This window comes from Letharia columbiana, assembly GCF_014066305.1.
Source record: "Letharia columbiana isolate WasteWater2 chromosome Unknown Sc0000001_s0, whole genome shotgun sequence".
Classification (NCBI taxonomy): domain Eukaryota; kingdom Fungi; phylum Ascomycota; class Lecanoromycetes; order Lecanorales; family Parmeliaceae; genus Letharia; species Letharia columbiana.
Genome location: NW_023501037.1, coordinates 150591 through 177965, shown reverse-complemented (window position 1 = coordinate 177965; position 27375 = coordinate 150591). Strand labels below are relative to the sequence as shown.

At 50.6% G+C, this 27375-nt stretch overlaps 8 protein-coding genes across 8 annotated transcripts; 3 read left to right on the top strand and 5 right to left on the bottom strand.

The window, feature by feature from the left end:
• Positions 1-1472: 1472 nt before the first annotated feature.
• Positions 1473-3857, bottom strand: HO173_000685 (uncharacterized protein; the record flags this gene model as incomplete). Its single annotated transcript, XM_037302634.1, has 5 exons — positions 1473-1736; positions 1786-1899; positions 1962-2082; positions 2139-3547; positions 3717-3857. 5 exons carry the CDS (start codon positions 3855-3857, stop codon positions 1473-1475), a joined length of 2049 nt encoding a protein of 682 aa, XP_037170141.1.
• Positions 3858-4505: 648 nt separating this feature from the next.
• Positions 4506-5491, top strand: HO173_000684 (uncharacterized protein; the record flags this gene model as incomplete). Its single annotated transcript, XM_037302633.1, has 3 exons — positions 4506-4769; positions 4823-5003; positions 5055-5491. The coding sequence occupies 3 exons, from the start codon at positions 4506-4508 to the stop codon at positions 5489-5491; spliced, it is 882 nt and encodes a 293-aa protein (XP_037170140.1).
• A 1847-nt stretch (positions 5492-7338) lies between these two features.
• HO173_000683 (uncharacterized protein) lies at positions 7339-12889 on the top strand (the record flags this gene model as incomplete). Its single annotated transcript, XM_037302632.1, has 6 exons — positions 7339-7386; positions 7440-8027; positions 8073-8132; positions 8196-8471; positions 8519-8750; positions 8904-12889. The coding sequence occupies 6 exons, from the start codon at positions 7339-7341 to the stop codon at positions 12887-12889; spliced, it is 5190 nt and encodes a 1729-aa protein (XP_037170139.1).
• A 692-nt stretch (positions 12890-13581) lies between these two features.
• Positions 13582-14747, top strand: HO173_000682 (uncharacterized protein; the record flags this gene model as incomplete). Its single annotated transcript, XM_037302631.1, has 2 exons — positions 13582-13673; positions 13727-14747. The coding sequence occupies 2 exons, from the start codon at positions 13582-13584 to the stop codon at positions 14745-14747; spliced, it is 1113 nt and encodes a 370-aa protein (XP_037170138.1).
• Positions 14748-17180: 2433 nt separating this feature from the next.
• Positions 17181-18974, bottom strand: HO173_000681 (uncharacterized protein; the record flags this gene model as incomplete). Its single annotated transcript, XM_037302630.1, has 1 exon — positions 17181-18974. The coding sequence occupies one exon, from the start codon at positions 18972-18974 to the stop codon at positions 17181-17183; it is 1794 nt and encodes a 597-aa protein (XP_037170137.1).
• A 560-nt stretch (positions 18975-19534) lies between these two features.
• On the bottom strand, positions 19535-21105 carry HO173_000680 (uncharacterized protein; the record flags this gene model as incomplete). The annotated part of the gene is made up of 2 exons (XM_037302629.1): positions 19535-20337; positions 20388-21105. 2 exons carry the CDS (start codon positions 21103-21105, stop codon positions 19535-19537), a joined length of 1521 nt encoding a protein of 506 aa, XP_037170136.1.
• A 1701-nt stretch (positions 21106-22806) lies between these two features.
• On the bottom strand, positions 22807-23718 carry HO173_000679 (uncharacterized protein; the record flags this gene model as incomplete). Its single annotated transcript, XM_037302628.1, has 1 exon — positions 22807-23718. One exon carries the CDS (start codon positions 23716-23718, stop codon positions 22807-22809), a length of 912 nt encoding a protein of 303 aa, XP_037170135.1.
• Positions 23719-25247: 1529 nt separating this feature from the next.
• On the bottom strand, positions 25248-26743 carry HO173_000678 (uncharacterized protein; the record flags this gene model as incomplete). Its single annotated transcript, XM_037302627.1, has 7 exons — positions 25248-25618; positions 25673-25758; positions 25809-25876; positions 25926-26252; positions 26303-26412; positions 26465-26501; positions 26561-26743. 7 exons carry the CDS (start codon positions 26741-26743, stop codon positions 25248-25250), a joined length of 1182 nt encoding a protein of 393 aa, XP_037170134.1.
• Between the last annotated feature and the right edge of the window lie 632 nt (positions 26744-27375).

Here is a 27375-nt window from a genome sequence, read left to right as displayed (position 1 = left end):
GAGGACAATGAAAACATTAAAGGGGGGTGCGTGAATCGAGAGACAGACTATGAAATCCGAAATGTCTCGGTGCGAGGCCCAGGAAGGGTTGTCACGCCACGATCGATCAGGAAGGTCGTTACCCAAGACGGGTGCTTTAACGAGATGGTTTGACGTCAGAGAGACTGTGTGGTTTTAGAAACACGTTGTGGTGTAATGCTGATGCGGTGCTGTTCTCTTTTTGGGATATTTGGCCATTCCGGCCACATGTTTTTACCAGCCGCCTGCTGTTCTACTGTAGCTAATACCGTCCCAGAGAGAGCTGAGGAGTAGAGTAGATCATCCAACCTGGATATTCAAACACGCTCTCCTCCTAGATTCATTTTACAAATCACACTCTTGTCTCGAATTCATCGCACCGCATGCACTCCCGTCATGAAGTAATCTCGCCAACTCCATCGCTGACTCCAAGAATGCATTACACGATTCATGCCCTCCTGCTTGCATCCCCCATCCTTACGGCTTTCTCTTCCAACGTTGAGGTCGAAAGACATTTTCAAGGCGAAAACATGAAATACCTCATCGCTCGTGACCCAATCGACCCGCTCTCAGTCAAATCGTTCCCTTATTTCAGACTCCAATGTGAGGCGAAGGCCAACATTATCCGCTCGGTATTAGATGAGAGTGGAGAAACGGTAGCGTGGGAGGGAAGGCTACTCTTGGCTCTTGTAAGTCTCGATCTGGATTTTTTTCATACACGAAGCTTATATGTTCGAGCAGATGAGTCATTTTGGACGGACCACAAGAATAAGTCCAGTCCCATGGACGGCAACAAATACAGATTCGGGGCCAGGGTCAGGGGCGACGCACCGAACGTGTATGACGTGACCTCGTACGAATTCACTGCCTCGTCTAGTTTGGAGGCGCTGTTTTTGTATAATGGATCTCATGTTCAACTGACGGATTTATATGCACATTGATCCGGTCGATTACGGGCACTCCGAGGCTGGAGAAAAGGTGGTAATGGGATAACATGTAATCAAGGGAGCCCCATGTGTTATTTTGATTTCTTTGGGTGATATCCGGCCAATGATGGCGGCGCCCCCCTTTTGCCAAGGCGTCTTTCTTAATGGAAGGCGCGAATATAGCTCAACCGACAGTGCTTTTGACTCCTAGACCTATTTTCACTCCTAAACCCCAGAATTGAGTTTAGGGCAGCCCGGCTGCAAACCCCACGACAGTCAAACCCCAACTGTCAGCCAACCAATTCTGATGGACACATTTGGACAACAGAAAATCGGGCAGGCGATCAGATGGATCGGATGGGTGATGATGGCCGCGTCACTGCTGAGCCCATTGCTAGGAGGCGCCGTCTTTGATCGCATGATGTGTTTGCCATGGTACTCGCGCTTGCTGCGGTGGACGTAGCTCTGCTGTTGGCGATGGTAGAGAAGAAAGACGCAAAGAGTTTAAAAGTGGTAAACTGCCCTTCGCTACGCGCGGACGCGCTCCAATAAACCAGACGTCTGATTGCGTTCAAACTTCAGCAGCTCCTCTACCGCTATGCGTGCACATCCAATTGCAAAGTTGATTCGTTCTTCGGACTTGGTGAGATCGAATTCTTCTGAACGTCTTACTTGAGGGGGATCTAGGTCTTGAAGACCTCGTGAGTTTTCTTGAAGCTGGTTCAGGTACTCTCTGGTTGCGTAGAAACGGCTGATATAGCCCTTCAGGCCGTGCCAGGAGATAAGATATGACTACAGCAATTGTTGAGTCAACTTCACCAGAACAGGGTAGGGAACCCACCTTGTATGATTTCTGTTTCCTTGCTGCCTTTTTTTCCAGGACCGTGCCGAGCAACTCCGAGACCTCTTGTGCCAATATCTCTTCGTCGTTCAATTTGTGATCCCTCTTTTTGAACTGAGCATAGTGTTAGCAACCGTGTTTATGAAGAGTCTTGGGAATTCTAGAATAGTACACACCTCTAAGACCACTCCGATTTTTTTTCTTTGCTTCTTTTTGCCAAACACAAGTTCTAAAACTAAGTCAGGGTGTGTCGACATATCTATTCCATCAATCTTTATGCGATGCGGACGCGGATCCCTACGTATCTTCATTCAGCAATGTTGATGTCTGAGAAGGTCGTCCAGGCAACTGACATCACCGTCACCTTCAAGTTCTGCTCCGCTACTCTTTTGGCTTCCACGCCTTTCTTGGTTTTGTTGATAGCGTCGTGTACAAGAGACAGAAAGGTCAGTCCGGCAGCCTCAACATCTTTCTCTGACTTGTCATATGAAGCCGCTTCCGAGGCTCCGCCAGCATCTTCTCCTTCCTCCAAGTCATCTTCTTCATCCTCTTCATCCTCTTCATCCTCTTCATCATTTTCCTCTTCATCATTTTCCTCTTCATCATTTCCCTCTTCATCATTTCCCTCTTCTTCCCTATCCTGTTCATCATCCTTCTCTTCATCGCCATCCCCTTCTTCATCATAGGTCGCAGACTGCGATCCTCGATGTTGCGACGCTATAGTGGAAGATGCGCCGAGACCTTGAGTTTCAGACCAGTTTTTTGGAGGGTCCTTTTGACCACCACGTGTCGTTTGAATCTCTACCTTACGGCAGGGTGTATTTGGATCTTGTTGCCAAGTAATTGACGACTGCTTCAGAGGGGTCTTGTAAAGACTAGGCGTCGTTTGACTCTGTATCTCACGACTGGGTGTTTTTGGATCTTGTTGCCGATGAGTTAACGGGCTACTGAGAGGGGGCATGTGGCGACCTGGTGTCGTTTGACTCTGTATCTCATGACTAGGTGTTTTTGGATCTTGTGGCCGATAAATTATCGGGCTACTGAGAGGGGGCATGTGGCGACCTGGTGTCGTTTGACTCTGTATCTCATGACTAGGTGTTTTTGGATCTTGTGGCCGATGAGTCAACGGGCTACTGAGAGGGGGCAAGTGGCGACTTGTTGTTGGTGAAATTTGTTGCTGATGACTTGTTGTCTGTTGTCGGGGAGCTGGTGACCCTCCCATATTGTGAGAAGTTGGTGCGCTTTCGAGTTGTCTCGGGGGAATCATGGGCCCATCGCGTTCTCGCCGAGGGCTCATTATTTCATCTCGTTGTCGCTTCCGACTCTGGGACTGAGGCATGTGTAGCTGGGGATCTAAACCCCATTTGTGTGGCGGGAAGAGGCTTGGTGAACCACGTTCTCGTAGAAAGTCCTGTGTGCCCCGGGGGTGTTGCTGAGGAGTTACTGACTGGCTTTTCGCGGAGGGTGGCGTAAAGTGCTGAGTACTTGACTGCGTGTTGGAATGCGTGTTGAAGGCGTCGGCTTCTTCCCTTCGGAGTACTAAGGCTTGAAGACGGGCAAAGATCGAGTTTGATAACTCGTGATCATTTGCGCAAATCCAACCCCACTCTCCGTCGAGACTTTCTCGAAGGCTTGTAGCGATCTTGCCAGATTGCGAAAGCTCGCTTTCTCGGGAAAAAATGTCCTTCAGGTCGTAACCAGATTCGCAGAGAACATGTAACCATTTGAGATGCAACTCGTTCCAGGTCGAGCCAGACGGACCCTTGTTGGAGTATTCAAAGTTAGCATGCCTCATCTTGAAGAGGGATGCAAGTTAAAGGTTTAAGTCCAGGAGCGATTTATGTGCTAGAAATTCCTCTTGTTTACGAAGCATGTCACACAAATGAAATCGCAACACCGATCAGAAAGCAATCGCCTCGAAATGTACACACCTTCTTTTTCTTCTCAGAGCCCTTCTTAGCACCATTCTTAATACCTTTCGGGAGATTCTTCTTACTAGGATCCTCACGCGGAAGGAAGGGGGACTTAGCACCTGCAAGGACTTCGAACTGTCTCTGGCCTAGATGCGACATGGTGATGATTGAAGAAAGATGAAATAACGTTGTGACCGATAGCGCGTGTTGATTTATGTATATATTCGGTAAAAAAAGGATGAACTCTGTTCATGCACAAGGAACAAGGAGGTGTTTTACGAGCGTAAGTGTTCACCCTGTTGACAACGCTCAAAAGGGCTAAGATAGCTTGGCACATCAAATAGGAAGTGAGCTAAGAGATCTTTTTAAATTTCGGAAGACTTGCCAGCGATCTGGGCAGAAGATAAGATAATACTCCACTGCAGGATATCACCGTAGTGAGCACTTCGAATAAGACTGTAGAAGAATACCTTATCAATGAGATGTATGGAGAATAAACAAGATTCGCCTCCGACGCTTCGACTTTACGGCCTGAAAACACGATGTGGAATAGCTTCAAGGCCGACTTCGATTAATATATTCTCGCTCAAACCTTTCGAGAAGCAGAGCTAGAGGACCTTCTGTGAGTTTTTGACCCGGTGTTGTTGAAATATGTGTGTGAACGTGACACTCAAAAGGGTTGCCCTCACAGGCATTTAGTGTTCCTGGTTGCCGGGTCATCACGCTAGCGCGGAATAATTCCGCGACAACAACATCTCCCACTCAATCATACTTGATCTGCTTGATCTGCTCAATTAACAACCCACCATGCTTCCACCGCTTGACACGCGCAAATTGAGGGCCCTCTTACGCGACGAAGACGATGACGAGGAGCTCGAATGCGATCCTCGTGGTCACATAAGCATCATCAAGGAGTTAATCACAGAGGACCGGAACTGGTCAGACGGCGTGCTGAGATTGCTGGGATTATGGCCAAGAATCGATCCACGATTCTATCGCAAGAAGCCTATGAGCACATGCCATCCTTTGTACGACAAGGGGGGACCCAATAATTGGTGGATCGACTTCCACGTACATCCCCAATTCCACCGCGCAGTAAGCTCGACTGCTGATCATCCATCTAGGACTCGTTTCTCGGTAGCCTTCGCCTCAGACCGAGTCGCGGCGGTGTCATTGACATCTTTGCTTTCGGAAAACGCGTTCAGTCGTTTCAAATTATCGGATGTCGTCGAAATTGGCCAGCAATGATCTTGTGGATCTGGGATTACGGCAACAGAATTGAAGCTGCAAAGTCGAAGCAGAAAGGTCGGTACGCTTGACCCTTGATGTGTTGCGCTTCTAACAACATCATTGCAGTATCGCATTCTCATACCAGAGTACATGGCCAACGTCAGCGTGTCAACAAGCCTCTGCTTCATAAAGTACTACACACAGCAACGTTCAAGGCGCAACATGGAAGAGTAGGAAAAGCGAGGGAGGCGGCCGTCGTTCCAGAGGGTACAGATTTCGAAATGGACGACGTTGATTCCACGAAGCCGCTATGCAACACCGCCCCAGATGCGGCAAGTTCCAGTGGACATATGGGATGGGCATTACAAACAAGGGGCATGAGTGATGATCAGAGGACACCTAGTGTTACAACTGAGAATATTGATATCGGGGCCTTGCAAGTTGTCGATTATAATTCGCGAGAGGACTTGAGCCTTGAAAAAGGAGGATCCCGACATTTACGGAGCCCAGATCCTTACGATCTTCCGTTTAGCGCTACGCATGACACCTTCGCCTGTCTGTGAGGTCATGACTCTGAGGCGGTACCATGTCAGAGCTCATGAGTCTACGAAATACGAAAGCATGGGTTGGCGTTTGTACTATACCCAGATCCCCGGTCAGCTCTTGCGACCACGGCGGCATGCATCTTGTGTAGATCACCTTTTCAAGCATGAGTTGCTGTTCTTATCTGAATGTTTGACTACCTGCAAATGCACTTCATCTCTCACGCTTAGGCCTACTCACACTCTTGAAGAGTTTTTCTCGGCCTTGCAAGATGCTCGACAAATAGCTGGCCCCATTTACTCATTGCCTAATTACGATCTAGTCTTCCGACTAAACTAAACGGGTTTCTCAACGCCATTTGCCTTGAGCATATTCCCATATCCCCAGGCCAAGGTCGATGATCCATCCGGCTGCATCATGCCGAAGCGAAAGAGGCCGGAAGTGAAGGCCTCCCACAAGCCTACGTATATATGAACGCTTCACATTCAGAGACCAGAGGGTGTTCCATGTGGTCTGGTACAGTCGAGAAGTCTTACTTTCCAACCATATACTTCCCTCAAGAGCTAGGATCCTTTCAGAGGTGGGCCTCAAGACATTATGCCCAGGAGCGGGAAACCTCCTAGGCCTTTGTTTCCCGGAGCCCACCTCTCCAAGAACCAGAGGGTTTATAGGAGCCCCTCTCGCGACTGAGCACTGATCTCTCTGGACATCATTTCAACAGAAACGTTTCCCCAGGGAGAAGACCTCTCCCACGAGAACACTCCCGTGAGAGAAAGCGCACCAAGAAGATGAGGCCCAGAAGGGTCTGCGGCCGATGAGAGTATGTATAGAACAAATCAATGGATCTACAGATTATTTTTTCTTTGAAGAAAATCATCGCTGTGTAGTCTCAAAAGTCGATACGCCTCATGTTTCGAGAAAAGTGGTTTGGGGCTAAAAGGGTCACCAGACGCATCATCTCTGGCGACCGATGTCAGGAGACTAAGGAAGCGATCTCGAGATGTATCATTGGCCTACCACCAGCCCTTCAAATTATAAACAAGTCTTCATAATCAGGGCCAAAGGATGGCTCCGGTTGGGCGTAGCCCCGTGCTAACGGAGTGGCCCTCACTGGGGCTATCCCCCTACTCGGGTGCACCATTGTCGTTATCGACAGACTGTGCACACCAGCACTGTTACAGCCTCTTAACAGTAACATATGACCGTGGTTTTCCACTTTGAGGGGAAACCTCCTGTCACGTGCATTAATTGGAGAAAGCATGAATGGGTCCTTATTCATACGTTCCATCAGGACCTTCACCTTCCCCCACACACACAGTCGATTTGTTTAGCCGGCCCACACACTAGCTTGTTGTAAACATAGCGTCCTACACTGCAGCCATCACCGTACTCATTGCAGGCCTGGACGCAAGTGAGGGTCGATTAAACTTGCATTCGCTACGTGCCTTCGTAAAGCGCCATGGTAATTGCGCCTAGAAGGTTCTGCAACCGTCTGCGTCGTATATGAGTAAGTCCAAATTTGTGGCGAGTTGGATGAATTGGCAACTTGGTTCCAACGGTACAAAAGTTGGCAAAGCTCCCATACGCAAAACACGCGGGATGATATCATTGTCGCATGCCGGCCGTGGGGCCTTTCGAGGCTGCCTGCTGATCCTTCCTTCGACTCAATATGTATCCACGACGAGACTGTACAGGCATACAGCGTGTCTGTCGGATTCCGGCAACAGATTCAGTCCTGCGCGGTAGGATGAAATGTCGACTACTATTTTTGTTACGGGAGTTCCGTCAGGCAGACTATCGAGCTGAACAATCTCTTTGTTTTTGTGGCTGAAGGTGGTGTAGTGTAATTGGTCGGAATTGGAACAGGATGAACAACATCTTGAATGGCGGGCTTTTTCGTGAACCGCGAGGAGTAGTGAGTCGATAAAACATGTTTGTGTTGCGTTCGTCTGCTGACTTCTCTTCTAGAACAGACCAGAAGCGCTTTCATTCTCAGTGTATAGAGTCTCCGGTCTTCCACCTGCCTGCAGCATCGAAGATGTTGCTGGTCTCTTGGAGCGCTCACTTGACACGTCGTCAGAGAAATCGGGATTGCAGATCACCTCTTTGGCGGAAGACTGCTACCAGTCAAATAGACAGGTAGCCACCCTGACTTTTTCCGAGACGCCGGAGTCACTCCTCCGCCTTAACGACGAAAATCAATGGCCCATAAAGCTTTCAGGCACAGATAACGACTCGCAATCTGGGAGCACTGAGGCCCTGATCTTCGATACCCACTTTTGCGGCTTGACTCCACTTAACACAGTAGGGACAACGGCAGACTCCACAGACTGCATCGTCGTCTGTGGTTTAGGAACCAATGCCTTCGGTACTTTCAAAGAGAAAGGCGGCTCATACATGTGGTTGCGCGACTCCCTACCAAGCGATCTTCCTAACATGCGAGTCCTCCTTTACGGCTACAAATCGGAACTTCGAGATAGCTGTTCCAATCAGAACGTGTCAATAATAGCAGATAACCTGGCCGGTCATTTCAGCATTTTGTGTCGTCAGTCAAATGTAAGTAAGACACCACCAAAATTACCGCTTTACTGATTTTGAAAGACAATCTCGAAACCACTTATTATAATTGCCCAGAGCCTAGGTGGCCTAATTACAAAACAGGTAATACCTTGCAAGTATTTTGCTTGGCCCGCAAACCCGCCTTACTGACCGTCGCATTCCCAGGCCATCATCAAGTTGAGTCGCGGAACAGATTCAGAAAAAGAACAAATCCGGTCGATTGTCGGAATGCTGTTCTTCGGCGTACCCAATCGAGGTATGGATATAGACTCGCTACGCGCCGTTGTCGGCGATAGACCCAATCGGTATCTCCTGGAGTCTATCGGCAAGAGCTCGGATTTTTTGCTCGAACAGAACGTCAATTTTCCACTTGCCTTTCCCTTCAGAGACAGTCCCATCTTCTCCTTCTTTGAGACCCAGAGCTCGCCGACGGCCTTGGAAGTAAGTCTTTGGAAAATGTATATCATTTTTCCGACTAATTTCAAAAGGTCGACGGATTTTGGAAGATGGCAGGCCCACGGAAACTTCTCGTGGATCGCTTTTCGGCAACATACCCACGTCCGTGGGACTCTGACTCGTTCCATGAGCCATTTGACCGCACTCACAGTAATCTTGTCAAATTCTCTGTTGGAGATATCGACTACCAGCGTGTCCTATTCAAATTGCGCGAGATCAGGTCAAAGGCCACCACACTCCTGACATCGAGATTCCACGATCAAGGTATGAGCCCCACAGTCTGTGCGTTATATCAATGGCACTATACCCCATATCTTTGTCTTTGAACTAGTTGCACCCTACTCTTCTTACTAGCTGCATATTCAACCTGTTGTCCAGCCTTTAAAGAAACCGATGACTGACATTTATGCCTGGCAGAATCGCCCAATGCATTGAATCCGGAAGAGGAAGCTTGTCTTAGGTCACTATCGTTTACACATATGCACGCTCGCGAGAGCAACATTGAGCCAGCGGCGGAAGACACTGGTAATTGGCTACTAGAGAGCGCCGACTTCCAGAGCTGGGCCCAACGTGAAAGACTAGACGAGCATCACGGTTTCTTTTGGCTCAAAGGAAACCCAGGATCAGGCAAATCGACATTGATGAAGAAGACTTATTCCCATATGAAGAGAGAAATGACTGATCCCTCATCAATAATCGCGGGGTTCTTCTTCAATGCTCGTGGTAGTGAGGACGAAAAGTCCTCGGTTGGGCTCTTTCGTACCCTGCTGCATACCTTATGTCCACAAATGTCTGCGTTTCGTACTCTAGTGGTCAGAAACTACTCCGAGAAAACCAGAGTGTTACGTTCTGGCTGGGAATGGCACCTTGGGGAGTTAAAGGCTCTCCTGAAGTCCGTCGTGACGGCGCCAATCCTTGGAAACCGCAATCTTATTCTCTTCGTTGACGCGCTCGACGAATGCGACCTAGCCGGTGCAAGGGCAGTCATTCAATACTTCGAACATCTTGCGAATTCTGCGGTAAAGGAAGGCACTAAGTTCAATATCTGTTTGTCCAGTCGCTACTGGCCTCAGTTGAGGATCCGAATTTGTTTTCACGCTAGAGTAGAAACCCAGAACCAGAACGACATTGCAGAATATATAGGTCAAAACATGGTGTTCGCCAAGGATCGAGGCGGCAGATCGGACTATCTGACGGCATCTGCTAGGCAAATCATGGATAGAGCTTCTGGAATCTTCTTATGGGTTGTGTTGGTGGTTGAAGACCTCTTACATAAAGCCGCCGCTGGTGCGACACTGGCCGACCTTCAGAAGGTGATTCGAAGAATACCCTCGGATCTAGGTGACTTCTATCGACACCAACTGCAAAACATAGAGCCTGATGACCAGGCGGAATTGCTGTCACTCCTGCAATGCGTCTTCTTTTCGCAGAGACCTCTTTCTCTGACGGAGCTTCGATACGCCTTAGCGTTTGGTTGCGGCACCTTCACATCGTATGCGGATTGGTCCCAGTCGAGCGAATACGTCGATGGTGATGAACAGATGGAGAAAAGACTCCGCGAACGATCGAGGGGGCTAATTGAGGTCAAGACTTTACCGCCAGACGATCCGTTATACCGGCCTTGGAACTGGCATCCTCTACAAAGGTTGTTGAGACCAAAGAGTGTCGTTCAATTCATTCATGAGTCCGTAAAGGATTATCTCCAGGCCCGTGGCTTTGACATCTTGATTCAGGATAGACGACACAATCACACCGCCCAGGGACACGAGTTTATGAAAGCGATCTGTTTGAACTATCTCAACAGCAGGGAGCTTGTGGTGATGCCAATAATTGATTCCAGATTGAACACGGAATTTGCCGTCCAACGTTCGATGCCAACTCTCTTCGAAGATTATCCGTTCGTTGAATACATGGTCGATTTCCTGTTTATACATTCAGCACACGCAGAGAAAAATGGCCTAGGGCAGGATCATCTACGAGCATGTATATCTGGTAATATTCAAGGATGTTTCGAGCGCTGGAGATACCTTTTCGATTTGGTTTCCATGAAGAGGGACGATCGTTCCATTGTTGGGGGGATGAACTACCGCTGGGTGCCAAGAAGACAAGGGCTCGATGCACAACCAATACATGTTTTATCTCAATATGGCCTCTTAACACAAGAATTGGCAATGAAGGAAGGTGATAAGAATGTACCTGGAGGTCTATATGGCTACGCACTACTTGCAGCTGTTGCTGAGGGACACCAAGCTGCAGTGCAATTTCTCCTGGAAAGTGGAGCAGATCCAAAGTTATACGCCACGGGGCAAGACATGACCGCATTTCAATGGGCAGTACAACGCGGAGACGTGTTTATGCTTAGACAGCTCCTCAAAGACAACCTATCACTCATGAGCATCGTAGTAAGACTCCGTATTTTAGAAAGGGCATATCAAAGCACATCACTTTTCTACGGGTGTCTGGAGTTAGTTTTACCAGAGACCAGGATCCCTGAAACAGCGATGGATGCAGTCAGTGGGATAGCTGAACGGGGCGACCCGGAAGTTTTATCCTTCGTTCTAGACAGGTGCGACCGATCAGTACTGAACAAGGAATGGTTATGGCACGCTTGCGGTGAAAACCCCTTCTCGAGAGGAAGGATGATAAAGATATTGCTTGGTCGTGGGGGGAGGGTCAATATCACGCCTGCACTTCTCTCTGCCCTGAGAAAGACATTGGACCGTGACGATGAAGCCATTTCTTTACTTTTTGAGCGTCCCGAGATCGAGGTAGATGAGAGTTTGATTGACTCTATATGCCTGATCAGGAATTCGTCTCGGATATTTCGCCAACTTGAAGTGGCAAGAATCGACTTGCCACCATTCACTCGTCGTCATCTCTTGTGTGCCCTGGAAAATGGCTCAGCTGACTCCGTGGCCTTCATTATTCAACGTATAGATGATGCTGGGAGCTCCGATGGAATGCTGCTAGCAGCAACAAAGCATAACGATGAAGATGGGGAGGTGATGCGACTTCTGTTGAGCTGGCGAAATATTGATCACGTTGAGGACGACGTAATGATCACTGTCGCCGGTAGTTTCCACTATGGATCTTCCCTCAAAGTCCTCGAGGACCGTTTCGGACGTTTGATTTTCCCATTGGAAGCCCTAGCTGCCGCGATACCTCGTCGATTGCCGCATGTTGTCAAGTCCGTGCTTGAGAGATGTGAGAGTTTTGCCCTTACTGAAGGTCTTCTCATGGCAGCGGTTCGGTCTTCTCTAATGCCGGATGAGAAAGTCGCACTTCTTTTAGAGAATGATCCCGCCTTCGATGTGTCAGGAGAAGTGATCAAGGTAGCAGTCGCCGATTGGCATGCAGTAGACATATTGGATCTTCTCCTCCAGCAGGGCAAGCCTATCCTGCTGACTGAGGAGATTGTGGAAGCCGCAGCCAGCAATTATGACCGAGGACCTGATGCTCTCCACATCATTCTCCAACAGAATCCTGGCGCACGAATCACAGATTCCATGATGCAATCGGCTGTCAAAGCCAGTAGGGGCGCGGCGTTCATTTCGCTCATGCTTGCGCATGATCCAAATATTCGGATGCGAGAAGAGTGGTTGATATCAGCAGCAATGAATGAGGGGGACGGAAGCACTATTTTCGCTCTCCTGCACGAGAGGGGAAAGATAACCAATTTGAATATGGCTGCAGATATTCGTGACACAACTCCAGGCAAGCGGTCTGCTTCTCGGGAACCCCATCCCCAGATTACTACAAAGGTCAAGGATGCGGTAATGTCAAACCAGAGTGACAAACAAAAACTCCGACTTCAGTCCTTGTTCGAGGAGTGGGGCGCTTTTCGTGGACAGGAGACATCTCTTTCTCAATCCAATGAGCCTAAGGCTAGCGGTGATAATACAGACCAAGAGATTCTTCGCATATCGGATCCTGCTGTTTCCAAGTCCAACAGCCAATCTGCTGGCTCAACGAACAAGAAGGGAAATCGCCGTCAGCAAGCTGAGGAAGACTCTACTCGACAAGATCCCTCTGGTATTGAACACGCCGAAGCGGATTCACATCCCCCTCGGCAACGCCGTCAGCGAGCTAATCAACGAGCTACCCCGAGAGCACGTCAGCCATGTCAGCCAGCGGTCACCGCTCGCGAGGTAGAGGAGCAAGAGGAAGAGCAGCGAGCAGAGACTTACTCCGAGGCAGACGGAGAGGGGGGAATTGTGCCTATAGAAGGAGGAGTATCTACTCGGCGCGGGCGTGGGAGAGCTATATCACGGGGAGAAGAGCGACAGCGAGTTCGGGGGAGGGGCCGAGCAGGGAGAGGTGTGCCTGCCTCGACAGCGACGAGACAAAGACGTCAGCAGGCTCCTCTGCCAGCACGCTTTCGAGACGATGTGATGGATCTTTAGGAATGAGGCGCGGGTTTCTGCATGCATGTATGCTCTCGAAGGTCTGACTACGGTGTTTCAGGTTGGGGCAAGCCGTGAGGGAGATCCACGGCAGCAATTCGGGCTTTACGGAGGTTCATTACGACGTCGCTATTTTCGAAACTTAGTTGGACGGCAAATTGTATTTCAAGAGTAGTTAGGAGAAACGTGTGACTTTTTGTGTTTATTTACGGGAATAGAACGCAGTGGGAAAAGAAATGAAAAGACTATCGAAGACTACTCAGGGGATTTGTCAAGGTTGGCAGTGGCCTCCTGTCGGGAATGAGTTGATTGCCCTTCTTGGTTCTATCTAGGAATGTTCTTTGAGAAACTTTGTGTTTATAAATTGGAGCATGGCCAACTTCATGCTTTCTTATGGGCGTCAATGTTCTTCATAGCCTAGCCCTATCGGTTATACGTTCTTCCGCTGCCGAGTACCGCAGCACCTGCCGAGCTGTAACCCCGTGCAGGGGCTTTAAGATGGAAGGTGAAAGCGAAGCTGCCAAGTCTTGGTCTTGGCGCTCTGACATGGTACTCGCGCTCTTCTTACGCGTTCTTATTGCCTACCTACGACCTACTCTTCCAACTACCCACAACGGGTTTCGCAACGCCGATTGCTTGGAGCGTCTGTTCCATATCATTCGGCCAAGACCGATCGTCTATCAGGCTGAATCATGACCAAGCGAAAGAGCCCGGAAGAGAAGGCCTTCCAAAGTAGGAAGCGGGTTGCCTTCTCTGCTCCCAAGGACGCAGCTACCAAGGCGATGTATGAAATCCAGCCACATCACAAGCACTGAGCCCACTAACAAGCTATTGTAGTATCAAAGGAAATGCACTGACCTCCCCGCTGCTGCGATTGCCCCTCGAGATCCGCAACAAGATATGGAGTGACGTGCTTGGCGACCGTCTTATCCATCTCCGATACCTCTACGATCACACAGTGGACTTCGCGACCAGCGATTCATTCTATGCGAGTTCAAGGTGGTCTAGTACGCTTGGAACGACATATGGAAGCGTCTGGAGAAACTTGGTCTGCGAGGAAGACTGCCCAGAGAATCAGGAAGATAGAAATTGGACAACTTCCTATGGATTCCTTTCGATTCGGCCACACTTCGCTTGCGAGGTAGACCTCGACTATGAGCCTATTGAACCAAACACGATCTATAAGGAATGGTACTGTTGCGGTCATGAGAAGATGCGGCTTAGTGTTCTTCGATCATGTCGACAGATTTACGTTGAAGCCAACAAAATACTGTGGACGACGAATACTTTCTCATTTGCCGACCCCACGACGTTCAAACGCTTCATAGTGACCCGGAATATCAACCAGAAGCGCTCAATCAAGAGTCTTCGCTTACAGATGGAGTGGGACACTTCTGATGGTAAAGAGTGGAACCAAGCTCTCAACATGGCACTTGTCAAATCCGTCACTGGATTAAGACGGCTGCGTTTGCGTATTGACCACAAGCTAGACGCTACGCGGTACGATTTCATCAAAAGCAACAACCTTCTTTACACTACGACTTGTTGTGAAGGTCTCCAGAAGGTCTCGAACTTGCCCTTGACTGAAGTCGAGGTCGTTGTGAAGAACCCACAATTCATATCGGAAGACGATCTATGGACGAAGGTGGACAGAGAGGATTTTGCCGAGGGTTTACGAAAAATACTTCTCAATCCAAAGGGGGCAGAGATCTATGCGGATGACCAGCTGAAGTGGAAAGAGGAATGCCGGAAGCAACGAGAATATGCCGCGATGATCAAAGCCTCCATGTCGAGACCAAGGATTCAAGCCGAAGCTGAGCGCATGGCCGATCCACCTCTTGCAAACCCGTCAGACTAATGTTGCCATTACAAACTGCGAGTAAGTGAGAGTGTATTTATTGTGGATTAAGTGCCATTTCTGCTGTTACTAGGTCGTGCTGTACCGATAATGTTTTGATATAGGTAACGCAAATTCGACGTTGGCGTTGACCGAAGAGGCGGACTTTGCAAACCAGCGATGCGGAAATGCTAGCAGCCAACTCCGGATGTTGGTCGTGCGGGACCTTCTCCCGGTCAGTCACTTATAGCATCTATCACCTTTCTCTGCCTGTTGGTCTCGTTTCCCTCGTCTAATAAGACACTCAAGCTGGTCTCCCAATTTCATGTCCTTCGAGTCTGGCAAAACATTGACATGGAAGTATCATGGTCAACTTTTCCCAATCTCATTTCATAACACTGTCACATTGTCTCCTCCAACCCCATATCTACCCCCACCATACTCCAAAACAATTACCAGCCTCTTCTGCTTCCCCAGCTCCGTCCAACCCCCGGCATACTGCGGTTCTCGCATCGACGTCTTGATGCAGCTACTCAGCGTCTACGTCAGCATCCCGTCTCCCAAAAGTACCAAACCAATAAGGCAGCTTATTCAGAAAAACTCCGTAAATCCCCCAAAAAAACGCATTCGAAGTACTCACTCCTCACCCAACCTCAGCGCCCGGGCAACAATCACGTGCCAACTCCCCCCCTGCCTCGCACTTCCCTCGTGCCTCAACTCCACCCTCACCCTGCAACTCCCACGCGTCTCCTCCACCGGCAGCCTGAACACGTCGTCGGGCGCGCCGTTGTGGAAGGCGCCCTCGCCTTGCAGGTCCGGCAGGGCGAAGATGGCGCGCAGGCAGTCGTAATAGTCGGGGCAGGAGGTGAAAGGGGTGCGTTTGGGGATACAGGTGTTTTGGTGGGCGAGTGGTGGTGTGAGTGTGAGTGGATGGGTGAGGGTTAGGGCGTGGATGTGTCGGGAGAGGAGGAGGATGGTGAGGATGGAGAGGATGGAGAGGTTGAGAGGTGGATGCATGCTGTGTGTCTCTCTCTCACTTCTTCACTCTCACTGTTGAGATGAAAAATCGGCCGTTTGTAGCCAGTCGCAGTGATGATGGATGGATGGAGAGATGCAGAGATGCTGGTGCGGTACTCGACATGCATACATACATCCGATCGATACTGTGAAATCATACGCAGAATATCGATTCTCGTAGAAAACCTTCCCTTCTCACTTCCCTCCGAGTATGTACATGTACATGTGTACGTATCTATCTTCAGAATCAAAAAAAAAATCAAAACTAGATGGTCCCACAGACTTCGGCGCTCGCATGCGCCACCTTCTCTGGGATTGGATGGGATTGGATGGGATCGGATGGGATTGGATGGGATTGGATCGGGTTGGATCGGATTCCCGACAGCCGTCACGGTTCGAGTGTACTCTAAGCGGTCGCGTTCGGATCGCGCGGTTGGCGGAAGCGCACCGGTGGGTTTGGATGGGGTATGGATGGGATATGGATGCGATATGTGTTCGGATGGGTTATGGATATGTGTTCGGGTGATGTACTGTTTGGGTTTATTCGTTGGCTGCGGGGGTGGGGTTTTGGTGGTTGGTTGTTTCTCGTTGCTGGTGTTGGTGTTGGTTTGGGTTTGGGTTTGGTTTGGTGGTTTGGGTTTGGGATGGGGTTTGGTTGGTTTGGTTTGTTTCTCGTTGCTGGCATTTGGGTGGGTTGGGTTTGGGGTTGCTAGCATTGGGTTGGGTTGGGTTGGGTTTTTTGTTTTGTTTGTGTTATTCTGTGATGCTTTCGTTCATCGACAGCACGCGGAATGTAATGTTTTTATTCATGTTGGTATTTGGCTATGTATAGATGAATGGATACGAGTATCGATTCCTCCTATCTATCTATCTGTCTGTGTGGATGTGAGTAGGGTGTATTGGGATAGATACGCACGCGGTGTTGTTGGCCATCTGGCTGGCAAATTGAGGAGGGAGGGTTGGAAAGGAGGTATACGCTGGGGCTTTTTTTTCGGTAGAGGAAGGGGCGGGGGAGGGGGGGCGGGGGGGGGGGGGGGGATAAGATGCGTACATTACGTGATGGTGTCGTTGGTGTGTGTGGCTTCATTAGATGCTGGGTTCATGGGGTATTGGGTCTTGCTTGCAGGATGGTTTAGCGGTTGTGAGGTATCTTGTGCGCTTTCTTTCTTCTGAAAGTTCAGACGAGACGAGACGAGACGAGACGAGACGGAGTAGGTAGGGGAGAGTAGAGTACTCTTTATACTACTTATTGTGGGAAACGGTAAAGGGGGGATGGACGGCGCTGTTGAAGGTGAAGCAATGCTTATTCTTTTTCTTTCCGTAATTGTTTTCTCGGCGTGAGAGGGTTAAGGATAAGGACGAGGGTATGTACTAGTACAGGAATGACTATTTATCAACCATTATGCACGATTCATGAAAAACAGGGGCCATCCCTCCTCACGGAATCCCGGGCTCCTTTCTCCTCCTCTTCATCTCCTCCCTCATCTCATCCTTCATTCGAGCAATGCAGCCCACACCCCCATACACCAACGCTGTATATACCTGCGCGACACTAGCGCCAGCTTCCAACACTTCGAGCGCTTGCTTGCCGTTTTGGATGCCGCCGGTTGCGAAGATGACCTTTCGTTTAGGAGGCTCCTTTGAGGGTTCGGATTGGGTGATGGGAGGTAATTGATTGATGTGCGTGTCGGCTGAGAATGCGGAAGTGGAGGCACTGGTGGACGGTCGGTCGGAGGAGAAGGGGTTGTTGCGAGGTGGGATTTGGATTAGAGGTTGGGATTTCGATTCGGCGTGGGCTTCTGGTGTGTCCGGTTTGAGGTTCTTGGCGTCACGCTCGACCGTCTCTTTGATGCGAGAGGAGACGTCTTTGTTCGGATCTTGTTGTGGTGCGTCGTCAATCGCTTTCGTTGATGCAGGCTCCTTCGGCGTCTGGTCCATCCCCTCATCTAATAGCCTCCTATATCTCTTCGTGAGCGCTACCGTCCCTTCAAACAATTGCGGCCCCGAATACCCTCCCTGCTCCAACAATGTCGCCGCTTCCCTAGCTGGCAGATTGTAATCCGCCGGCAAGAGATCATGTCTTCGCTTCGTGGTATTGCCCACGATAACCCCATCAACTCCACTCTCCCACACTGCATCACAGATCCCGCGCACCTGCTCGTCACTGTCTTCATCCGGGGACACCTTTACCATGACCGCTGGCTTGACCCTTTTCTTAGCCTTCTTCGCAGCTTCCACGACGCCGGTCAGGATATTCGTGAGAGGCTCCACCCTCTGCAAGCCCCTCAACCCCGGCGTATTCGGACTGCTGACATTCACAACAATGATGTCCGCATACCGCGCCAATGCCTCGACACAGTAGACGTAATCCGCTTTCACAGCCTCGATATCCTCATCGGGCGTAAACTTGTTCTTGGCAACCTGTACCGCCATTAAACGCCCGCTCGTCAAACTTCCACCCGGAACCCCGGCCTTGCCGTCTAAGACACTTTGCTCCGCTTCTTCGTCGATCCCAAAACCATTAGCGTAGGCGTACTCCCGGACTCGCTGCCGTAGGCGCATAGCTACGTTATCTGCACCTTCCGAGTTGAGACCGTAGCGATTTATGAGCCCTTTTTGGGAAGGCAGGCGGAAGACGCGGGGTTTGGGGTTGCCGTCTTGAGGGTAGGGTGTCGCTCCTCCAATCTCGATTATCGAAGGGCCGAGGGCGAAAAGAGGGTCGGGGATCTCGGCGTGTTTATCAATGCCCGCACTCGTGCCGATTGGATTCGACAGCGTGTGTCCAAACACCTCAACCTCCAGATTCCGAGGCACATCCCCCCGCTCCCTCGGATGCAACCCCCACTTATACAACCCCTTTAGACTCGCCGTACCGACTTCATGTGCCTCCTCCGCATCGTCGTAGATCCAGCGCAGAGAGGGTACGACGGCCCATTGGTGTATGCCTGCTCGGACGTCTGTTACGTAGAGGTAGCCGAAGACGAGGGCGAGGGAGATGGTGGTGCCGAGGAAGAGATTTTTTAAGCGGGTAACGAGGGATGAAGCGTCTGCTGCGATGGGCGGACTGGTGGAGGCATGGCGGACGTGAGCGGCGTGTGGCAATGGCGTGCTGACGATGGGGCATGATGGGTGGTGGAGGTGGGGAAGGCGGGCGAGGTATGGGGACGGAGGAAGTCGGGAAAGGACATGTGGGTGGCAGCGAAGAAAGGTCAGGGGCGGAGGTCTAATCATTATCGTTATGAGGCTAACAAATTCAGTGGTGGAGTGGAGATTTGGGACAACGTTGAAGGTGAACAAAACCTCACATTGCGGCTAATGTCGGCAGTCCCGCGCTAGACCTGTTCCTGGCAATGAATGTTCCAATATTTGTTACTATTCACTCCACCTTCGCCATTGAGTCTAAATAGTCCATTGTGCTTGATGACAATCGCATCCATGTCTTCGGTATTTATTGGATGTCTCGAAATTACTGTATTAGCTTGCTCGCATGTCTGCTGTAACCGTCTATATCCTCTCTAATTCACCACCCGCCAACGGCTTGCATTTGACCTCCATTGACAGCGCCGCCGCAGATATGCACCTCCCAGAGTCGTCGCCTCATTGCCCCCGTATCCGTGTAATTGTATATGCTCCTCTTGCCTCTATATTGTTTTTCTCATATATCATTAGTGTCGTTGCAAGAAGCTCGAGCACGAAATCCACCGTTGGAGAAAACCGAATGTAATAATGCAATGTACTCAAAGGTCTACGGCCAATGAGCCTCGTTATAGCTCCGAAACAGAATTTGATGTCTATGCTTTTGATTGAAGGTACGGGTAATCTCCGAGCTGTATGTTATGGAGGTCGGCCTCGGATTTGATGGGGTGAAGAGGAGTATTGGTGCCAGAGTGGTATTGCGTGTTGCCGTAATCATCGTTCGAGTTGTAATTGGAAAAAGAAGGCCAGTCGATGTCGTGTCCACTTCTCTGCCCGGCTATATGGGGCAGAGAACCATTGTTATAGTTCGAAGACGTGGGAGCCCTGCTCACTCCACCGAACACCATGTCGCTGCCGTTAGCTGTACTGTAGGCCCCGCTCGGAGATATTTGGTTGGATCTTGACTCGTGCAGATAGGTGTAGGGCGTTGCCGCTCCACTTGTAGTCGCCGAGTCAGGTGTAACGTGACCGCTCACATATCCGTAGCTCGTTGGATCATATCCGGAGGTATTCACCAGTCCTAGACTTGCCCGGTTTGAATGACTGCCAGTGCTTCGCTTCGATTTCTTAATACTATTGGACCGCGAAGCCTGGTCAGGGCTTTCCACATACTGCGACTGGCCTAGGTTTAGGGTATTGATATCGAAGGATCCATCCAGACTCGTGGGGGTGAAGACTTCCATCTGTTGTGCTTGACTGACGCCAGTTGGTGTGCTGCTTTCCATCCGCGCTGCGTCCTCCTGCCTGGACTTCTTGTTTGCTCGAGAATGAGACAGATGACTCTCTCCGCTTGGGTTGCCTCTTCTAACGGAACACTTCTGGAAGTGTCTTTTCAAGATATCACTACGGGAAAAAGTATCTTTACAAAGACCACAAGTATATGGTCGCACGCCAGTGTCTAGATCCCCGTTAGGGTGAGCGCAGGTGAACCGGACGTAGGGTACTTACGCCGGAGAAGATGACGTTTCAGATGCTTTGCATGTAGGTAATTCTTGTTACAGTGTGGACAAGGATATTTTCCCTCGGCGTCTTTTGGTGGTGTGGGCGCTGCCTTTTGACCGCTTGTGTTCGCGCCAGCAACAGCCGCCGGGCGCCCTGCTGCACTTGGAAGTATCCCTCTTCGACCCTGTGAGCCCACAACGTGCGTAGGCTGAGGCTCTTCCACTGCGTCTAGTTGGTTTATGTGGTTTGCAAGAGATAACGATGGTTTTCCATTTTCCCTTGGTTGTATACGCCGCAGGTCTGGCAAACGACCTTGCGTCGGGGCAGAGGTATATACCGGTTGGTGTAACCCTGTGACTGGAGATGGTCTCGACTGCTGGTGCAAATGCTGATTCTGCGAGGCCTGCGAAAAACTTGCGCTCTGTCCATTGTAGAAGGTATTTGCTGTCGGCGCGTAGACTGGGTATGATCCTGGCTGACTATCTTGTCCATGGGGAGCGGTCATCAACGAGGGCTGTAGGGGTTGAGTTCGGGTAGGGTAGGTATCGTTGCCAAAGGCGGATGCGGCATGGTTCCCGGAAGTCAAAGGTGGTAAGGTGTGAGCAGCTGGTAGGTTTTGTTGAGGAGCGCCGTGGGATTGAGGTCTTGATGACGGAGTTGACTGCTGTTGAGTGGGTGGATAGATTGGAGCGTAGATTGGTGCATTGGAGAACTGTTGGTTCATGGTAGGAAAGCGAATGTGGATTGAACCTGAGTCTATCAGAAATAGTCGTCTCCCTCATTGGCAAGCGTGGCAGAAGGCAAGGTTGAGAGTGGAGGGGCCGTTTGGGAGTCCAATGGGCTCCGGGCACCTCAATCGACAGCAGACCAAGTGCGGATGCTGCTGATTGAGACAAAGATGGCTGATAGTGGTAACGCGTGCCCCCCCCAAAGATAAGATGCTGGAAGAAGCTGGGTAGATTTTTTTTTTTTAGGTAGGGTGACAGGCACAGAAAGCCGATGGACAGTGGCAATTCTGCGGACACCCCTGCCGATCAATGGAACCGCCGCGCGACCTAGAGAGAACTTCGACCGTCGTCCCTTTTCTTTTTTTCCAACGTCAGGACTTGAATCAAAGAAAAAGAGTAGGTAGACAGTATTCCTAAAGACCTTGCTGCAGTGTGCCGTAGGATGCGGGCGCCTTGGGTAAGGATCTTATCGACGGGTCCCACTAAATAACCGCGAGGTGGATCACGGGGGGATGGCCTTGGGACGAGTAAAAATGGTTGAAACGAAACGAAAGATGGGTGGGGTGGGGTCAAAAAGCGAGCCGTTGTGCTTGCAAACCCACGCTTACGGAGGGTCGCTTTATATCCTCCGTAGACCGCTTGTCGCACCAAAAGATATAATCATATAGACCTCAAGTCAATCTCATGTACTTGGTGACTTGAAGATTTGGAGATGAAGGAAAGATGAACGAGGGGAAGGAGAAAGATTGAGAGACATTCGGTGGCCATAGCGGGTGAACACGGTTGACCGCTTACATGATCCGATTGAGGGAGAGAATTTTCACCGATGATCAAAGATACGCATCAAGTACCTCGATCTACCATCACTTTGAGATAATTCCCTTAGCGTCACCCGCGCCGTTCCTCGGAGCGCTGCCCGCTAAGAGTTAGTGAGTAGGTAAGCCAGCAATTGCATCTTGCTCTTTACACTTGCATCATGGCATTCCTACACTTCAATTTCCACCTGTTCACCTATCGTATCTCTTTGCAACCCTTCTCCCATAGGCTGCCAAAGGCATTCAATTCTTCTGTCCATCACGAACAACCGTGTGTCTAGCATCATCCTCACTCTCTTCCGGTCGAGCCGATCATGTCCGCCAAAGCTGACTTCTTTCGACCATGTCTTCTCGGTTCATCAATTGAGCGTAGCATGGCCCATAGCATGGCCAGGCAAGGTACTGGGCCTCCTGCCACGTCTTCTATGTTCACATGGCAACATCAAGCAGCCGCAGCTGCGAAGACTTATTAGTGCCAGGCCATGGAATATCCAACGGCTGGTACACACCATCCGCCCCCTCGAAGCATCTCGTATAACCGTCTGCGGTACTAGCGCCAGCTTTCGATGCACGTTGCTTGCGGACCACCATCTCATCGTCTGAAGCGTATGTTTTTTCATCTGAAGTCTTCTCTGACTATCAACGGGATATCCTCAGCTTACTGATCATCCAGCTATTGAGTCGTTGCCTGCTTCTCCTCCCTCTTGCCCGCTTCCTCATCTCCCCTCATATTCCCACCTTGGGCCTCCGGGCAGCATCACTTTTAAAACCCGATGCACCAACGTCACAACAAATGCTTTGCATCCCACAACAAAGGTCCCAGCATAAATCCAGACCGTAGCCGCAACCAACACCGCCGCAGTATTCAACCTGGCCTTGTCGTCAAACCCAAAAGAAGACCAGACAGGCAACATAGGCCACAGTGTAAACACCGACTGTCATAGCGATGCCGCCGCCTCCTCTTGACTTCCCTCTCACCCATGCGAACGGGTTCCGACCATCTATGCCACCCGCTGCGGCGGTGAGCGAGGTTGCAGTTGGCGCTGGAGCAGTTGAAGCTGGCGCGATCTCTTGTGTCGTCGAGGTAGTCATGGTAGCGGTGGGAGAAGAGGATGTAGAAGAGATCATTGCGGGCGTAGGGACGGCCGATGCCATCGTCCCCAGCAGCGGCGTAGCGGTCGAAACACAACTGGCGCTAGCTGTGCCACGGGGATTTGCGCATTTGCTGGTGCTACTGTTGCCTCCATCTTCCGGGCTATCACCAGTATCTGTATCACCGCCGCCGTCCCCGCCCTCACCACTTTCGCTCCCCTCCTTGGGTTTCTCGGGTCCATCGTGGTCGTCGTCGTCGTCATCGTCGTCGTCGTCGTCGTCGTCTTTGTGCTCTGGCTCTTGCTTCTGGGCGGGTGCTTGAGGCGCTTCAGGCGCGGTGGGTTCAGTCGGTGACTTGGGTGCTTGAGGCGCTTCAGGCGCGGTGGGTTCAGTCGGTGACTCGGGCGCCGTGGCGGGCTTTGGTGCTTTGACCACTGGTGGTAGTGGTGCTGGTACACCTTCTTGGGGTTCCCGGGGTATCAAGGCTGCGATATGGTTGCTGGATCTTGAGGAGACATCATGACTTCTTTTGCTTCCCAGTCGATGTCCATCAATAGAACGAGCATCTATCGCTGCTGCATTTCGACCAGATGAGCGAGAGTCCGCGCCGACTAGGTCACTCGTGAGTCCAGTGATGCCTATCGAGGAGGCTAACAACAAGAACACCGTCGTGAAGGAAAAGGAAAGATACATTCGGGTCATACAGGCTTCGTTGATAATTTGATGAAAATTTGAAATCGTAAACGGACCAGACGCTCTATATATTTACAGGGGGCCGCAGCCCAGCCAAACCTCATTAGCACCTGAAAAGGCTGGAAATCACGGTTACATAGTACTTACCTGGCTGAACGCTATATATAAATAAGCCTGTCAGCAAGTAGAGTAGAGCGGCGTAGAGAGTAAAAACCGCAGATCTGGGTACAAACTCTAACCGGGGATCGTGCGACGGACGCCAAGACTTTGCGGACTCAGTGCCCGGGTTCGGTAAGGTTAATCGGGTGGTCTTGGCAGGGGGATGATGGCATCTAAGGGCTACTAAGGTAGGTGACTGTACCGTACGTGGTGGCTGTGTAAGTAGAGTAAGCAAGTTGCACCGATGGAGCGCAGTGCCACACTACCACTACCACTACCACTGGCAGGGGATGAGTGAGTGGCATCTCGGTAACCGTAGTAGCTGTGTGAGTAAGTAAGTATGTAAGTTGCACCGATCCATCGATGGATGGATGGATGGAGGACGAGGTTGTGGCATGCTTGCCGTGCGGAATTGGCGTGAAGAAGGACGAGGGTATTGAGGGGGGCGGAGTTTGGGTGTGGAGGAGATGGAGATGGAGGTGGGTTGGTAGGTGGTGGGGAGTGGGAGTGAGTGGTGGAGGGGGTTTGGAGTGGAGAGGGGGTGGGGATCTTCTGGGTCGACCGTTCGATATGGGTAGGGTAGGGTAGGGTGGTTGATCTCGTGCTCGTGGGTAGGTGGGAGATTGGGGACTGGGCTGGTGTTGAATGGGTTGTGGACTGGGTGGGAGATTGGGGACTGGATTGGATTGGATGTTGGATTGAATTGGATTGGATTGGATTGGATTGTGTACTTTAATATGCATGAGATGATGAGGGTATTGGCGTGATCTCTGGCTGTACTGTCGTGGAGGCTTGGTTGTGGAGGGGGGCGGGTGTGTAGTGGCGATGCGATGCGATGGATGGATAGATGAGTGACTGATTGTTCTCTTGATTTCGGATCTTATCTTGATTCTGATTTTATTTGCGTTCTTCTTTCCCTACGCTGCGGTGGTCATTGGCGTCGCGGTGCCGCGTTACCTACGGGGAGTCTCTCACTCTACTCTGCGGGAATCTTCTTTTCGTCTCTGAGTCGGAGTCGTAGCTCCGTTAGGGGTCGGAAGTGGTCATCTACCTATTCATTGCAAGCAAGCTTTCCAATGAAGTTGTACATGTTGGGTGCTGCTCATTTTTCGCGTCTACAAAATGAGCAGGTGGGTTTGGTAAATGAGTGATCCTACCATTAATCCCAGTCATTCGCCCTACGAAGACGCGAGGAGGTGACATACGGTTTGGTTCCGCCCTTATATACTACTCTTCATTTACAGTCGTGGTCTACAGGATGCAGATACCAGATATACCTATACATCTTCGATCGATCATTTTCTCATGCCAGGTTGCCCGAATATCTTTACGATCATGCCTCCAAGTCAGTCCTTCTGATCCCTAAACTCCTTGTGTAGTCATGCCTCCAAGCCATTCCGTACCGTGCTTGTTGGCTGTTCGTGCATCGTCTTATCTTCGTAGTCTGCAATGGGTTGCATCGGGTAGTTCGTGCTTGTGTCTGCCGTCTCCGGCCGCGTGTACATCTTCGCGTAAGATGATGAGGAGTTGTTGGCTTCGATGTCGATATACGGGTTGGTCACGTCCGCGCGGCTCGGTTCTGATTTCCGGGTGGAGCGCACGGAACCCAGAGAGAACGCACTGCGCACGCTGTTTACGGCCGATTGCACAGAGACGCCGTTGAAGAGATAGCTGAGAGTAGGCAGGCAGGCTGCAATGAGGGCGAGACCGGACTCTATCGTGCTCCAGTACATGATCAAGGTTATGCTTTCTGTTACGCGAGGTGAGCTGAGGGCTTATCGAGTAGTGTTTCGGATGCGCTGACCGTCAAAGTCTACAGGAATCTCTTCAATTGCCGCCTTCTGCGTCTGGAGGTAAAGGACAAGTCGTGCGATGGATGCGGCAAGCGATCTATATCAATTCAGCGTCGTGTAACCTCAATTTCCGTGGTCGTAACTGACGCAGCACCCAGCATCATGATTCCTGTAACGGCAACCTTCTTCACGGGTGTCATGCGGAGGCTCCATATCTAATGGCTTGTCAAATCATGAATTCGGACAGGACAGGGCCAAACCTACCATCGGAATTGGAAGAGCGAGGATGACCACATCGAGGATAAAGTCTGAGGCCGCAAGTCCTTCCAAGCTGGTATAGCCTATGACTAAACAATGCGCCTCTTGACTTGCGGCCGAACCCCAATTGTCTGAGATGTGGTATCCGCAGGGAAAGATGATGATAAGTATGAAGGTGATTACCCACAAGAAGATCACTACGCCGGTGACTCTTGTTATTACGTCAAAAGGAGTGCGCTTGTTCACGACAAATATTCGACGATAGAATGCGATGATGCTGAGCTTCACGAAGCCATAGCAAACCATCGTCAGGAGTTGGATGGCGAATTCAAGCTGCAAGTATCTCAGCCACTCGTCCATATGATGATCTCTCTTCTGCGCACCTTCCCCACCAGTGATGAGATCGGAAGAACGTAATTGAGTATCTCATCTGGCGTCGTGAGATCTGCTGGAAACGGAGGAGTCGGATAGCCAAAGGCGTGCGTAGCCGCTCCTGAATCCTGAAATTATTGCGCGCTCTCGATCCATTGAAAAGGACCGCCTACCTATAATGAAACATATCCCTATCCCAACAAAGGTAATCTAAAGATGATGGTGTTGTCAGACGAAAGTGACGGCACGAAACAAAGCCTTGAACGTACAAGACCACCTAGAATGAGCCAATCGTCGATTCCGATCCGAGCCTTTTGCAGATTTCGAGTTGTGAAACGTAGAGCGACAACAAGGCCGCACGCCGCTGGCAGCGCGGTGCCTATCGCCCAAACTTCGCCTGGGGTGGCATTAGAGAATGTGTAGACCTGATCTTTCCCGTTCTGAGCGGCCATCCTGGAATTTGAGGAAGCTGCAAGGCGATAAATGAATTCTGAGGGACAAACAATGCCCAACAGAAGCCCGGGCTTGGTGTTGCGCGAATCGAATCAAGGGAAGACAGCACTACAAAGTAAAAAAAAGCGACATGATAGAGCAAAAAGGAAGCGTTCCCCAGTCCTTTTGATGCGGGAGATGAGGTCCCACGGGGTCGTGAGGGTTCGCCCTGTGCCGCAAACACATGGTTGCATCAACCAGGGGTCGATAGAATACTCGTACCCGTAGGTTGTCGTATGAGATAGCTAGGTAGGAAGCGGCTTGCGTAGTGACTGGCGGGGCTGATCACGTCCCAGCCTCAGGAACCCGGGAATCAACAGCAGGATCATTTAGTCATCGCAAGACGGGGAACGGGTGGTGGTGTGGGGGATTCGAAGGGACCTAGTCCCTAGACGGAGCTATACACGAAGGTACATAACAAGGTGACACTAAGGCTCTATACACGCAGGCCACTCATTGAGTGAACCGAACTATGAGTACCCGCACCTGCGTCATAGGCGTGATAAGGAATCAAGAACAACAAATCAAGTCAGTCGAATGGGACTGCTGTTCATTTGCAAGGGCACGCCATCATCCAGTAGCTTTCATTTCT